Source organism: Cucurbita maxima, unplaced genomic scaffold (assembly GCF_002738345.1).
Source record: "Cucurbita maxima cultivar Rimu unplaced genomic scaffold, Cmax_1.0 Cma_Scf00013, whole genome shotgun sequence".
NCBI classification, from domain to species: domain Eukaryota; kingdom Viridiplantae; phylum Streptophyta; class Magnoliopsida; order Cucurbitales; family Cucurbitaceae; genus Cucurbita; species Cucurbita maxima.
In genome coordinates this window covers 4,244,795-4,256,169 of record NW_019272029.1, presented here as the reverse complement: position 1 = coordinate 4,256,169, position 11,375 = coordinate 4,244,795, and the positions used below count along the sequence as shown (strand labels likewise).

General features: G+C 36.2%; 2 protein-coding genes across 2 annotated transcripts in view; one reads left to right on the top strand and one right to left on the bottom strand.

Annotated features, from left to right (window-relative positions):
- The first annotated feature begins 848 nt into the window (after positions 1 to 848).
- On the top strand, positions 849 to 3,072 carry LOC111488623. Its single transcript, XM_023136476.1, has 3 exons — positions 849 to 1,112; positions 1,194 to 1,983; positions 2,481 to 3,072. Exons 1-3 carry the CDS (start codon positions 901 to 903, stop codon positions 2,907 to 2,909), a joined length of 1,431 nt encoding a protein of 476 aa, XP_022992244.1. The 5' UTR covers positions 849 to 900; the 3' UTR covers positions 2,910 to 3,072.
- Positions 3,073 to 6,530: 3,458 nt separating this feature from the next.
- LOC111488717 (trigger factor-like) overlaps positions 6,531 to 11,375 on the bottom strand; it is a 6,757-nt gene continuing 1,912 nt past the window's right edge. Inside the window, exons 2-8 of the mRNA XM_023136630.1 lie at positions 10,192 to 10,298; positions 9,013 to 9,056; positions 8,837 to 8,919; positions 8,362 to 8,470; positions 8,043 to 8,056; positions 7,849 to 7,950; positions 6,531 to 6,820 (exon numbers count right to left, since the gene is read on the bottom strand). Coding sequence (XP_022992398.1) covers positions 6,698 to 6,820; positions 7,849 to 7,950; positions 8,043 to 8,056; positions 8,362 to 8,470; positions 8,837 to 8,919; positions 9,013 to 9,056; positions 10,192 to 10,298 — 582 coding nt within the window. The 3' untranslated portion in view covers positions 6,531 to 6,697. The remainder of the gene's footprint in view (positions 6,821 to 7,848; positions 7,951 to 8,042; positions 8,057 to 8,361; positions 8,471 to 8,836; positions 8,920 to 9,012; positions 9,057 to 10,191; positions 10,299 to 11,375) is intronic.

Below are 11,375 nucleotides of genomic sequence, written 5' to 3'. Positions count from 1 at the left end.
ACATTTATGTTCTTTTACTCAAGTAGCTTGTGAATGATCGACATCTTGGATTGAGGTACTACTTTACAATGGTTAGGTGGGACAGCACGATGTCCATTGTTTGAGTTCCCCTTTCTCCTGTCGCTCTAAGCCGTGTATTGTTGCGAATTTTGATTTTTCTTCCTCCTTCCCTACACAACCTTAAGATTTCTTTTTTTTTTACTTAGTAATCTGGTTTAGGGCTCTATAGACGTTCGTAAGGAAAGAGTAAATATACCATTTTGCCCCTCAGGTTGACTTTGACCATATTTTCCTAATTTTTCACTATTTGTTTTTATTTTTTCTCCCGTTCTTAAAGTTTTTAAAGCATTTTTTTCTCTCTAGCTCAACTTGAAATTAAGCCTCTGAATCCTTCGATCAAATTTAAAAAAAAAAAACAACTTGAAAATTAGAGAAAAAATCGAAAAAATTACGTAACTATCGAGTTTGGGTCGTTAAAAAAAACTTGAAGAGGTCATCTAATCTTGTAATATTTGAACTTACAATATTATTGTTCGGTATGATATTTCTAACACCATCGATAGTCGTGGCATCGAGCCATGCCACGACACTATTAAATTATTGGGTTTGAATAATTGGAAAGCGACAATTTTCGAACTATTATTGCTCACTCATTTGATGACTTCATATTGCCATTATTTTTGCCCATATCTTTCTAGTTGTTCTTCTTTGTCTGGTTGCCCCTCCCCTAAATCATAGAGCTTTACAAAGTATCTCTTCACGCAAGGCCCACTTCAAGATATCCTAACCAATTATTAAGCGTACAGAAGTTGGTGATCTATAAAAAGGACGACAACCTTCTTCAACGAAACAAAAGAATCAGTACTGTTAATCTTGGGTTCACCACACTCTATTGAAGCCATGTATGGATCCGATGATGAAAGCCAAGACACCGTGCCCAAATACTTCACTGTCAAATCGAAGTCGAATGGTCGATATCTTCGTTATATTAACAACGATAAGATCATGCATGGATTTCTCAAATTCTCTGGAACTCATGTGGTGAATCCATTTGCTAAGTTTGAGGTCGAAAAAGCTAAGGAGAAATCCAATAAGGGTCTCGTGCATATCAGGTGTGCTGCTTTTGTTAGTTTAACGTCGATTTAATTTCTCAGCTTTTACTTTGCTAGAAATATTTATTTATTATTTTGAAGGTGTTGTTACAACAATAAATATTGTGTTCGTTGGTCGGGTAAATCCAAGTACATCGTTGCAACGGCGAACGAACCTAATGAAGACAAATCAAAATTCTCATCGACGTTGTTCGAGCCCATCAAAGACCACGATCGAAAGGCCTTTCGTTTCAAACACGTGCAACTTGGCCAATATCTTCAGCTACGACAACACTTAAGCAGCCAATTCCAAGACGCCTTGTTCGCTGGCAGCTCCGGATTCGAACATGACGAGTCGGATCTGTTTCAAGTGGTTGATTGGTCCACTCTCTTCATACTTCCAAAGCATGTGGCGTTCAAGGGCAACAATGGTCATTATCTCCAAGTCCATTCTTCTGGGACTAAATATTTGGAGTTTTCAGGATCCGATGTGGGAGATCCAAGGGTGGGGAACCAAATCTTCACCACGGCTGATGGACATGTGAGGATTAAAAATGACTATTTGGGTAAATTTTGGATTCGTGATCCTAATTGGATTCATGCAAAAGCCACTGAAACTGATTTTGACGATCCGAACACGCTGTTTTGGCCCGTTCGACTTGGTGATGGCCATGGCGTAGCGCTTCGCAATCGAGGAAACGACCGATTCTGCAAGAGGCTGACTACGGAGGGGAAGGATAATTGTTTGAATGCTGCTGAAACCACCATTGGGGCTGAGGCAAAGCTCGAGATTGAAGAACTTGTCATTTCGAGGGCGATTTACGATGTGAATTTTCGAGCTTTAGATGCTCGATATTATGACGAGACGCCCATGACAATGATATCTAAAGAGGTTAATTCAATAACTTTAGTTTATAGGTTATGGTTATATTATTTAATAGTTATTTATTTATATTTATAGTGAGTTTCCACGTCGGTTGGAGAGAAGAATGAAATATTCTATAAGGGTTTGGAAATCTCTCTTCACCAGACACGTTTTAAAACCTTGAGGGGAAACCCAAAAGGATAATATCTAAGAGGTGGATTTAGGCTCTTACAAATCGTATCAAAGTCAAACACTGGGTAATATGTCAGCAAAGACGTTGTGTCCCAAAGGGGGTGGATTGGGAGGTCCCACATCGATTTGAGAAGGAAACAAGTGCCACCGAGGACGCTGAGCCCTGTAGATTATGAGATCCCATATCGGTTGGAGAGAAGAATGAAACATTAAGTCACCCTATATGATTAAAAAGTGATTAGACAGACATTAAAACATGGAACATAGACTTTGATTCTATACCACATTAGTTTTAACAAACAAATGTAATCATTTCTTCATATTGTCAACAGATGGTGAACAAGAACAGCGAACCGGAGTTGCAAAAGCTGAAGCTTCGGTACGAAGATTCGAAGTCGTCAACATGGTCAAACTCGGTCGGGACGAAGTTAGGGATGAAAATATCAATTGAAGCAGGGAATCCAGAGATTACGAGTCAAGAAGTGTCAATTTCTGCTGAGTTCAAAAGAGAAGTAACATGGGGAGAAACTACAGAAACTGTGTCTCGAAGGGAGGTGGAACATCAAGTCACAGTGCCACCAAACTGTCGGGTGAAGGCCCAAGTGTTGGCCACTAAAGGGTTTTGTGACATCCCTTACTCGTACACTCAGAGAGATGTTCTTACCAATGGAAAAGTCGTAATTCAACACTTTGATGATGGGATTTACATTGGAAGCAATTGCTATAACTACACCTTTGTGACTGATCAAGAAGCTCTGTGATTGAAAGGATGTGGCAATGGAATTGAATCCTTATCAAGTCTTCTTAGTATTAATGTACTAAATAATGCTGCCATTTTTGCAGCTTTGTTTTTGTTTGTTTTAGTGTGTTTGATAAACACTGTTTTGAGGCCAATAAAAGTGATGCATGTCCTCATTTTAATTACATTGGGTTTGTTCTATGAAATGTAATGTTTGCTTTCCATTCTCATCTTCAATGGTTTGCCTTCATCTCCTCTCTTATCCTTTATCCCTCTCGTTTATAAGCTGAGCGTCAGATTTGAACGAACGTGAATCTTGAATTTGAAAATTCAAAGAGAGGTCGAGAAACACTTTTTGTGAAGATGTCAGTAACTTAAAGATGGGAAGGTACATATTATGTGCAAAGTTTGCCTGATAACAAGTTTCCAAAGGAAATGATAATCTAATTCAACATGTTTGGTTCAATTGTGAGAAACGGGATTAGAGCTAAAAAAAATTAGCATTTTTGTTGTCATATAAGAGTAAGGACTGCTGTGAAATAAGGATCTTGAGGTGATGTCATGCAAAAGATGCATAACCCAAAGAAGTTCACTAGCAGTCATGACAAGAGCATGATACTCAGATTCACAGCTGGAGCATGAGACAGTAGACTCTTTTTGGCATTCCGTGAAACGATATTGTTACCAAGATAAATAGAATAGCCAGATGTAGAACGACGAGTATCGCGACAACCAACCCAATTAGCATTCGAATAAGTCACTAGCGCACTAGGAATAATGGATGGACTAAAGTTAAGACCAAAGTGGAGTGCTCACATAGCAAAGAATACGTTTGATAGCAAGAAAGTGATCTGCAGTAGGGGCATATAAAAATTAACTGACAGAGTTGACAGCAAGAGAAAGCACAACACAGACAGTAGTAGCTTTGACAACCAGACTAAAAGTGTCAATGTAGTCGAGACCAAGAACTTAAGTATAATCTTTAGCAACAAGACGAGTCTTGAAATGTTCAATACTATGACGAAACACTCATTTAGAGCCTACGATGTTGGTGTTGACAGTGCGAGGGACCAAAGTCCAAGTGTCATTTTGTTGTAAAGCTCAAATTTCTTCGTCCATGACAGCAACCCAAACAGGATTTTTAGTAGCAGATTTGAATCGTCTTAGCTAAGTGGATGCAAGAAGAGCATAAATAAGTCCAGATGAGCTTAAAATACCAAGATTTGCTAGATGACGAGTCTTAAGTATACCATCTTTGGCTCGTGTGATCATAGGATGAGAGCCCAAAGAAGAAGAGAAATCAACAGCAAGTTCAATAGAGGGTGGATTAGAAGTCGAGGGTGGCAAAGAGAAACCTGCAAGATAAGTATTAACCTGCAGAGACTCATCCATAGGATCAAAACAAATATCACACGGAGATGAGCTGGATTGAGGAATGTGCGATGAAGAAGTGGTAGGGGGTGATGAATCAATAAGGTAAAGATACGGTTCCAAGAAATTTGAAATATGAAGAGAGGAAAGAGGTTGGGCCTGAGAGCTAGGGACGTGGGATCAACCAAAGGTAGGAAAATTGTGATATGACGGAGAGTAGTCAGAGAGGAGTTCAAAGGCTACTTCCCTCCAAGAAGTGGAGTAGGCAACAGGTTGATAATATAAGTTGCAGTGTTGAAGGTGTCAACCCAAGAAGAAAAGAAATATGGAGGGAAAGAGAAGGGTCAAGTCAGTCTCAGTCACATGTGCTAGTAAATTCGACGTACGTAAGTGAGTTTTGAAACAAGTGCTAGTAAATTCGACACCTTTGAAAACCCTTGATACGAGCATAATGTTGATTTTCGAATTGAATATAAATATCAAATAAATCATATTTAAATTTTAAAGGGTAAAACCAAGAATCGAGAATAATCATCAATAAAAATAACATAATAAAGAAAACTCGAATTGGATTTGACGAGGAAAGAATCCCAAAGATCATAATGAAAAAGATATAACATATGAGACGACCTACATTCATTGCGGGAATAAAACAATCGATGACTTTTCGCAAGCTGACAAATACTATATAGTGATGAAGTAACCTAAACATTTGCAAACCCGACATTTAAAACTTGCTTGAAATACTCTTTCAACGCAACTCGAGTAAAACAAAGCATGTCAAATGTAATTTTACCGTAAACAAAGTCCATAAAACATCAAACGTTGAAGCTATTATTAAAACATAAAAATCAAACTCATCTCTTCAATTGTTTCATAATCCTAGTTGTCACTCTCCATCACACCTTACATTTTCTTGTCTTAGAAAAAGATATATTTAAATGGTGAGCATTGAAAATTCTCATTAACACTCCACTGTTGAAATATCTAATTTTCTTTTCAGCGTCACTCATGTAACACTCGATCTAACACTCATGTAACACTCGAGTTCCAATCAGAATTATTTTTCTCAATTTTTTTTTTTTTTTTTTTTTGTAAGTTTGAACTTTTAGGATTTTATTGAGGGTCGTAGAGACCAAATTTCACGATGTTGTAAAGAGAAAAACGCTTAAACTAATCTCTGATCTTAATACGTAAATCCCAAGTAAAATGTCGTTTTTAGGTCCTTTAAATGTGGTTCTTAGCCTAATCTCTTCGTATTCCCTTAATTATGAGTAATCATAACTTTCTAGATCAATTCTAAGCGATCCCTACAGGTAATTCTTGAGAAAGGATTGAAATGGCTACTTGTTCGTTTACGTTCGAGTCTCGTAGGCACTCAAATTTCTCCAAAATCTCTTGTGCATGACCTAAGGGTGTCAACAATAGGGAACAAACAAATATTAGAGGGTGAATCCATCCATAGGTTCAATAAGCAATTGAATCATTAAGATCAGTTTGAATGATGCGGTCAGTTCAAGTGAACCAGCTATGTCATCATTTTCGGCCTCTTTCTAGTAGCCTTAAAACTGCAATCTTGTAGATGGTGAATGATACGAAATGTATCTTAATCCTATCATAGATTATTTAGATTTAAGAAGGTTTTATTGTCTTTTTTAAGTTTTAGATAATTGTCTTTAAATTGTTGGTTACAACCTTTCGATTAATCTACGATATTATAAGTTCTATTTATGTTATTGCTTTGTATCTATTCTAGCTTTGTCTAAGCTTTTACTTTGTAAATTCTTGTGTTTAAACTTGCATACTAGAATCACTCAAATTGTATTTTGACCAAACCTCTTGTGGAGTAATTCAAATCACGAGTTTAGAAACGAGTTTTCTTATTATTAATCTGGATCATTACCGGGTTGATTGCCATTAGATGTTTTTGTCAACTAGAGTATTAAAAAGCTCAGTAAGTCGTTAATTTCACCTAAGAAATTTTCGGTATCTGTTCGATCGTCCAGGAACTTTCTCCAATCATAGCCACCTTAGGCTATCAATCAAATTCCAACCGTCTACATCGCCCTAAATTCAAGCTAAACGTGTTAGGCCTTTATAATATGACAAATTCAGTTAAACCCAAAATATTTTTATATTTTTAGATTAATTCATGATCTAATTCAACCGGTATAGGTTTCTTTTTAAGATGAGTTAAATTGATCAAATTTTTTGAGTCATGAACATCTCTACCAAATGGACTTTTATATATAGTTTAACTCACTCTATAAAATATTTCTTCTCGAAGCATATTATACATCATGATTCATATCAATACGAGGCTCGAAATTTTTTTAGCAAACACTACATTTGTTACATCAAGTGTTGGAAATGCTAAAAAAAACACTTTCAATTAATCAAAATTCAGGGTGAAAGTATCTTACAATGTAATTCAATAGTTCAGTTTGTTTGGTTGAGCTGAATAATGGCATCAAAAAAGAACTTTTCATCTGGTTCAAATTGGTCTTCAAGATCCTCATAGCTTTGTTCTATTCTCAAGTCTTTGCCCACTTTTAGAGCTTCCTGCTTCATTGGTAAAAAAGAGAAAAACACTAAGATGAACAGCACTTCAAACGTTAAGCAAATGAATTCACTTCTAGCTTTTTTATAATGGGAAAAGTTCTATTCTATTATATTCCAGTCATGTCACAGTTCTAGTCACATTGTATAATAGCATTGATATATGATATCGTTTCGGTCCAGTTCCTATTTCGATATGAAAATCTAAAAAAGCTATCATAGAATAATCAATCAATTAACATAGAAAAGAGAAGAAGAGGATCTTTTTAATTACTTTTAGATCCTCTATACTACCTCTATCGATGAGGCTCAACTCTACTATGGATGAAGATGATCAATCTGATCATTAGGACAAGACGTCCATATTTGTAACGGTCCAAGCCCACCGTTAGTAGATAAGTCCTCTTTGAACTTTCCCTTTTAGGTTTCCCCTCAAGGTATTTAAAACGCGTCTGCTAGGGAGAGGTTTCCACACTCTTATAAAGAAGGTTTCACTCTCCTCCCCAACCGATATGGGATCTCATAATCCACCCCTCTTCGGGGCCCAACGTCTTTGCTGGCACACCGCCTCGTGTCCATCCCCCTTTGGAGCTCAGCCTCCTCGTTGGCAATCCCCTGGTATCTGGTTCTGATACCATTTGTAACGGCTCAAGCCCACCACTAGCAGATATTGCCCTCTTTGGGTTTTCCTTTCGGGCTTCCCCTCAAGGTTTTTAAAACGCGTCTGCTAGGGAGAGGTTTCCACACTCTTACAAAGAATGTTTCGTTCTCCTCTCCAACTGACGTGGGATCTTACAATATTTATAGATGCACAGTTAATATCTACCATGAAGGGAAAACATTTTCACTATTTTAACGTAGATTGCAGAAGGCTCCACTCCGTATGCTAAAACAATTTCTAGACTTCGAGTTATTAGTTCATCATATATAACAGGGCAAAACATATAAATGGATTCGAATTGCCTAAGATTTTAAGATTAAGACAACCCCAGCTCAAAACCAGAATATGAAAATGGCAATTACATCTTTACCTTTTCCACATATGCAGCAACAGTAGAGTTGATAACTTCCTTGATAACCTGTTTGTACACCTTCGAAGGTCCGAGTATCTCTAATAGAATTTCCCGAGGTATCTGTCGATAACAAATGATGAACTTATCATTATTCAGACATAGTCAATAGTTGCTTATTGAAAACCAAGAGATTGAAAGGAAAGAAAACTTACATTCGGCGTCTTTCCTGACATTCAATGAAGAACAGCATTATTCAAGTCCAACAAAATGAATTGGAAAGGATAAGAAAAATGAAAACATTGTGAGAATCAAATTAAAGGAAGCGATTTTCTGACTTTTAAGGAGTCGTTTAGTAACATTTCCATTTCTCTAACATGAAGACACAATCAACTGTAACCTTAACCATGCGTGTAAAATATACAACAGCTCGGCCGAAAACAATGGTGCTAGCAACATTATTAGAACGATTTTGAGAAAACAAAAATGAAAGCCATGAGCACCTCGAATAAGAAACATGCCTCTGGATATTACCTCCTTTCACTCTTCTAAAACCTGGAATAGGCTGAGCTTTATCAACCATTTCATTGAACACATTGTCGAAAATTGCTCGTGTTTTGGCTCCAGAGACCTCAATACAGATCTGGTTGCAAACTCAAGAAAAAAAATCAAACAAATAAATAAAACATGGTTCCTGAATCTGCATTAAATTGTTGTGCATAATTCAATAAAGGTTTAAATCCTGCCTCATACTTAAACTTCCAAATATCCTATTGTAGTCCCTCAAATTTTCCTCTAAAATCTTTACAAACATTACCATTAGTTTTTTATGATTCTTTTCAATTCTTTTAAAATAACTAATGGATAATAGATGGCAAGGACTAAACTTGTTTTTAGAGACTAAATTGAATGTCTAAGTGAAGTAACTACAAACAAAATATTTGAAAGATAGTAATCTGAGGATTATAGACATAAGGAATCTAAGAATAAAACTCACCGTATTTCATACCTTTAGTTCTTTATTCTCATTGATATTTGTAGCTTTAGTGACAGAGAAGTCTTCAAACTGAGAAGAAGAAACAATCACATCTTCTGCTCACAACAGAATTAAAGATTTTAGCTAACATAGTCCTCATACAAATGGAGAATATTGAAATTTCTCTTCAAAGAGACGAGCATTTTAACCTGATAATGCAGCACAAGCAGCAGGAAGATATCTGTTACTTTTACTGTAAGGTGAACAAAATAATTTTTATAATTAGGAACGTAGGCAACTCCTACTTATCATATTCTTAATACTTTGAGAGAAAGAAACCCACAGTAAATCATTAAGACGTTAGGCACGATGGTTTGAGAAAAAATGAAAAAAAGGGCATACAAAAAAACAGCACACAAAAAAGGAGGAGCCCCAACTAACTTAAAAAAAAGGCTTCAATCCAACAAAATCATGCCAATACCATAATTACAAATGAGACTATTAACAGATGCCCACGAAGAGGCATTAAACCGAGCCCCCTCCCGAAACCCCCTCCCTAGATTTTTCGACCTCTCTAAAGATCCTAATATTCTCCCAAATCAAATATCTCAAGCAATAGAAATGAAGCTCGATTGCCACAACACGTGGCCATTCTACAAAAGGGCGAACTCAAGAGGACAGCCTCAATCATAGAGAGGCAATCTCTCCTCCAAGTGAACCGCACAATGAAGGGCCTCAACCATAGAGAAGCAAATATTATTTCCTCCCTAACTATTATTGATAACTCACTTCCTAGATAGCGTGCTAATTTCTGAATCAATAAAATATTAAATCCATGGCCTATCTTTTTTGGGTTTTAGTAGATTTAACAAAAAGCAAATGGTAACTTCCTATCCAAATATTTGATAACAACCAGTTGCCATTTGTTCTTGAAATTATGTTTAGTATGTTCCTGCTTTTGTGGACCTTTTCTGTAGTTTCCTTTAGATAAAAGTTGGTTCGCTCATCCAGCAAAGAAAAATTATATCAAAACTTAGTTATGGTCTTGATGGCGAATTGGTGGGATACCCCATGTTAACTTTCTATTTTGAAATGACTAAATAACAGGACAGGATGTGAAGCATCCAATTGAGAAAAATGAGGCAATTCGTGAGCATTCATATATCCAGATTAGAAGTCAAAATTTCCTAGTACAGAAAGTCTTTTATGAGTTTATATGTTTCGTTAACTTTGATCGTCAACCAGTCAGCTTCATCATATAAAAGTAAGGTTCAGAGTAAATCAATTAGATGCTGAAGTCTTCCTAATTAGGGACACGACTAACTTTCATAATTCGGCTTATACAACTCCTTGGAACATATAATTTGGCAAAATTAAATAGAAATTACCTCACAGAAATTTTTCTGCTGCCATATCCCATTTGACTGGGAAAAGACACGCTTTTGCTGGTGAGATTTGGAGTAAAGCAATCTGCTGTCTGCTTATGATATTTAGCCTGCAATTAAGAAAGAAGGTTGAATAAGAATGAAATAAAGTTCAGATGAATATTAACAGAGAAACCATAATTAGAAATGAAAAAAATAAAAAAAAATAAAAAAGTGAGCAAAGTAGGCATATTGAAGATCCTACAAACCAACCATTCAAAAAAAGAGAAAAAAAAATTTCAAAAAACTACATCATGTATAAAAAAAATGAACCCTAACACGAGCAAAACCCACAAAATATGGGACCAGATAATTCTTGGTGTATGATGTTATTTTCTATGTCTGGCCTTAGATGACCGTACATGTCACTATACTAGATGTCTGATGTGATGTTCTTTTATTTCAGTTCATTACTTGGGTGTGAGGTGATAATGCTAGGTTTTCTTTACTACAGTATAATTATGTGGTAAATAGAAGGTTGTTGAGTAGCACATATTATATTGAGCTATTACACAGCCCTACACTACTGCTTTCTTCTACTACTCTCTGTTGCTGCATTTCTTCTTCCTTGCCCAATCCATAGCATTTAGAGCATCAAAACATTTGCTAACGGCTGGTGTCAAATGTAGCCGTTAGCAAATGTTGTCATCTTCAATTAGTGGGACCTGTTCTGCTCCATCTGTTCTTCCTACAACCTGAGCAGGACCAAGCACCCACCCCACAACTCAACCAAATGACACAAATCCAAACCAAAATCCGGTTATTGTCCATAACCTTAAACCATTTTCATCTTCAAATCATTCTGACTGTGAAACTCAAAGAATCTATTGTTCATCTTTTTCTTCACTGTCACCTCTAGAGGTTGGGCTTTTCTGTTTGAAGTTATTGGCATTTCTTGCTGTCCGAACAAGTGGATGATTGACTCCTTAAAGTTTTATCTGGTAGGAAATTGGCAAAGAGGATGAAAGTCTTGCGGAACCTTGTGGCTATGGGCCTTACTATGGCATATTTGGTCGGGAAGGAGTCAAAGAACTTTAGAAGATAAGTCCTCTTATGTTGATTTTTTTTTTTTTTTTTTTTTTTTTTTTTTTTTTTTTTTTTTTTTTTTTTTTTTTTTTTTTTTTTTTTTTTTTTTTTTTTTTTTTTTT

Bases quoted from the DNA above. Each gene is read 5' to 3' on its own strand.
- LOC111488623 (XM_023136476.1), top strand. From the start codon at position 901: ATGTATGGATCCGATGATGAAAGCCAAGACACCGTGCCCAAATACTTC. The intron at 1,113-1,193 runs GTGTGCTGCTTT...ATTATTTTGAAG, and splicing joins AAGGGTCTCGTGCATATCAG to GTGTTGTTACAACAATAAAT. The intron at 1,984-2,480 runs GTTAATTCAATA...TATTGTCAACAG, and splicing joins TGACAATGATATCTAAAGAG to ATGGTGAACAAGAACAGCGA.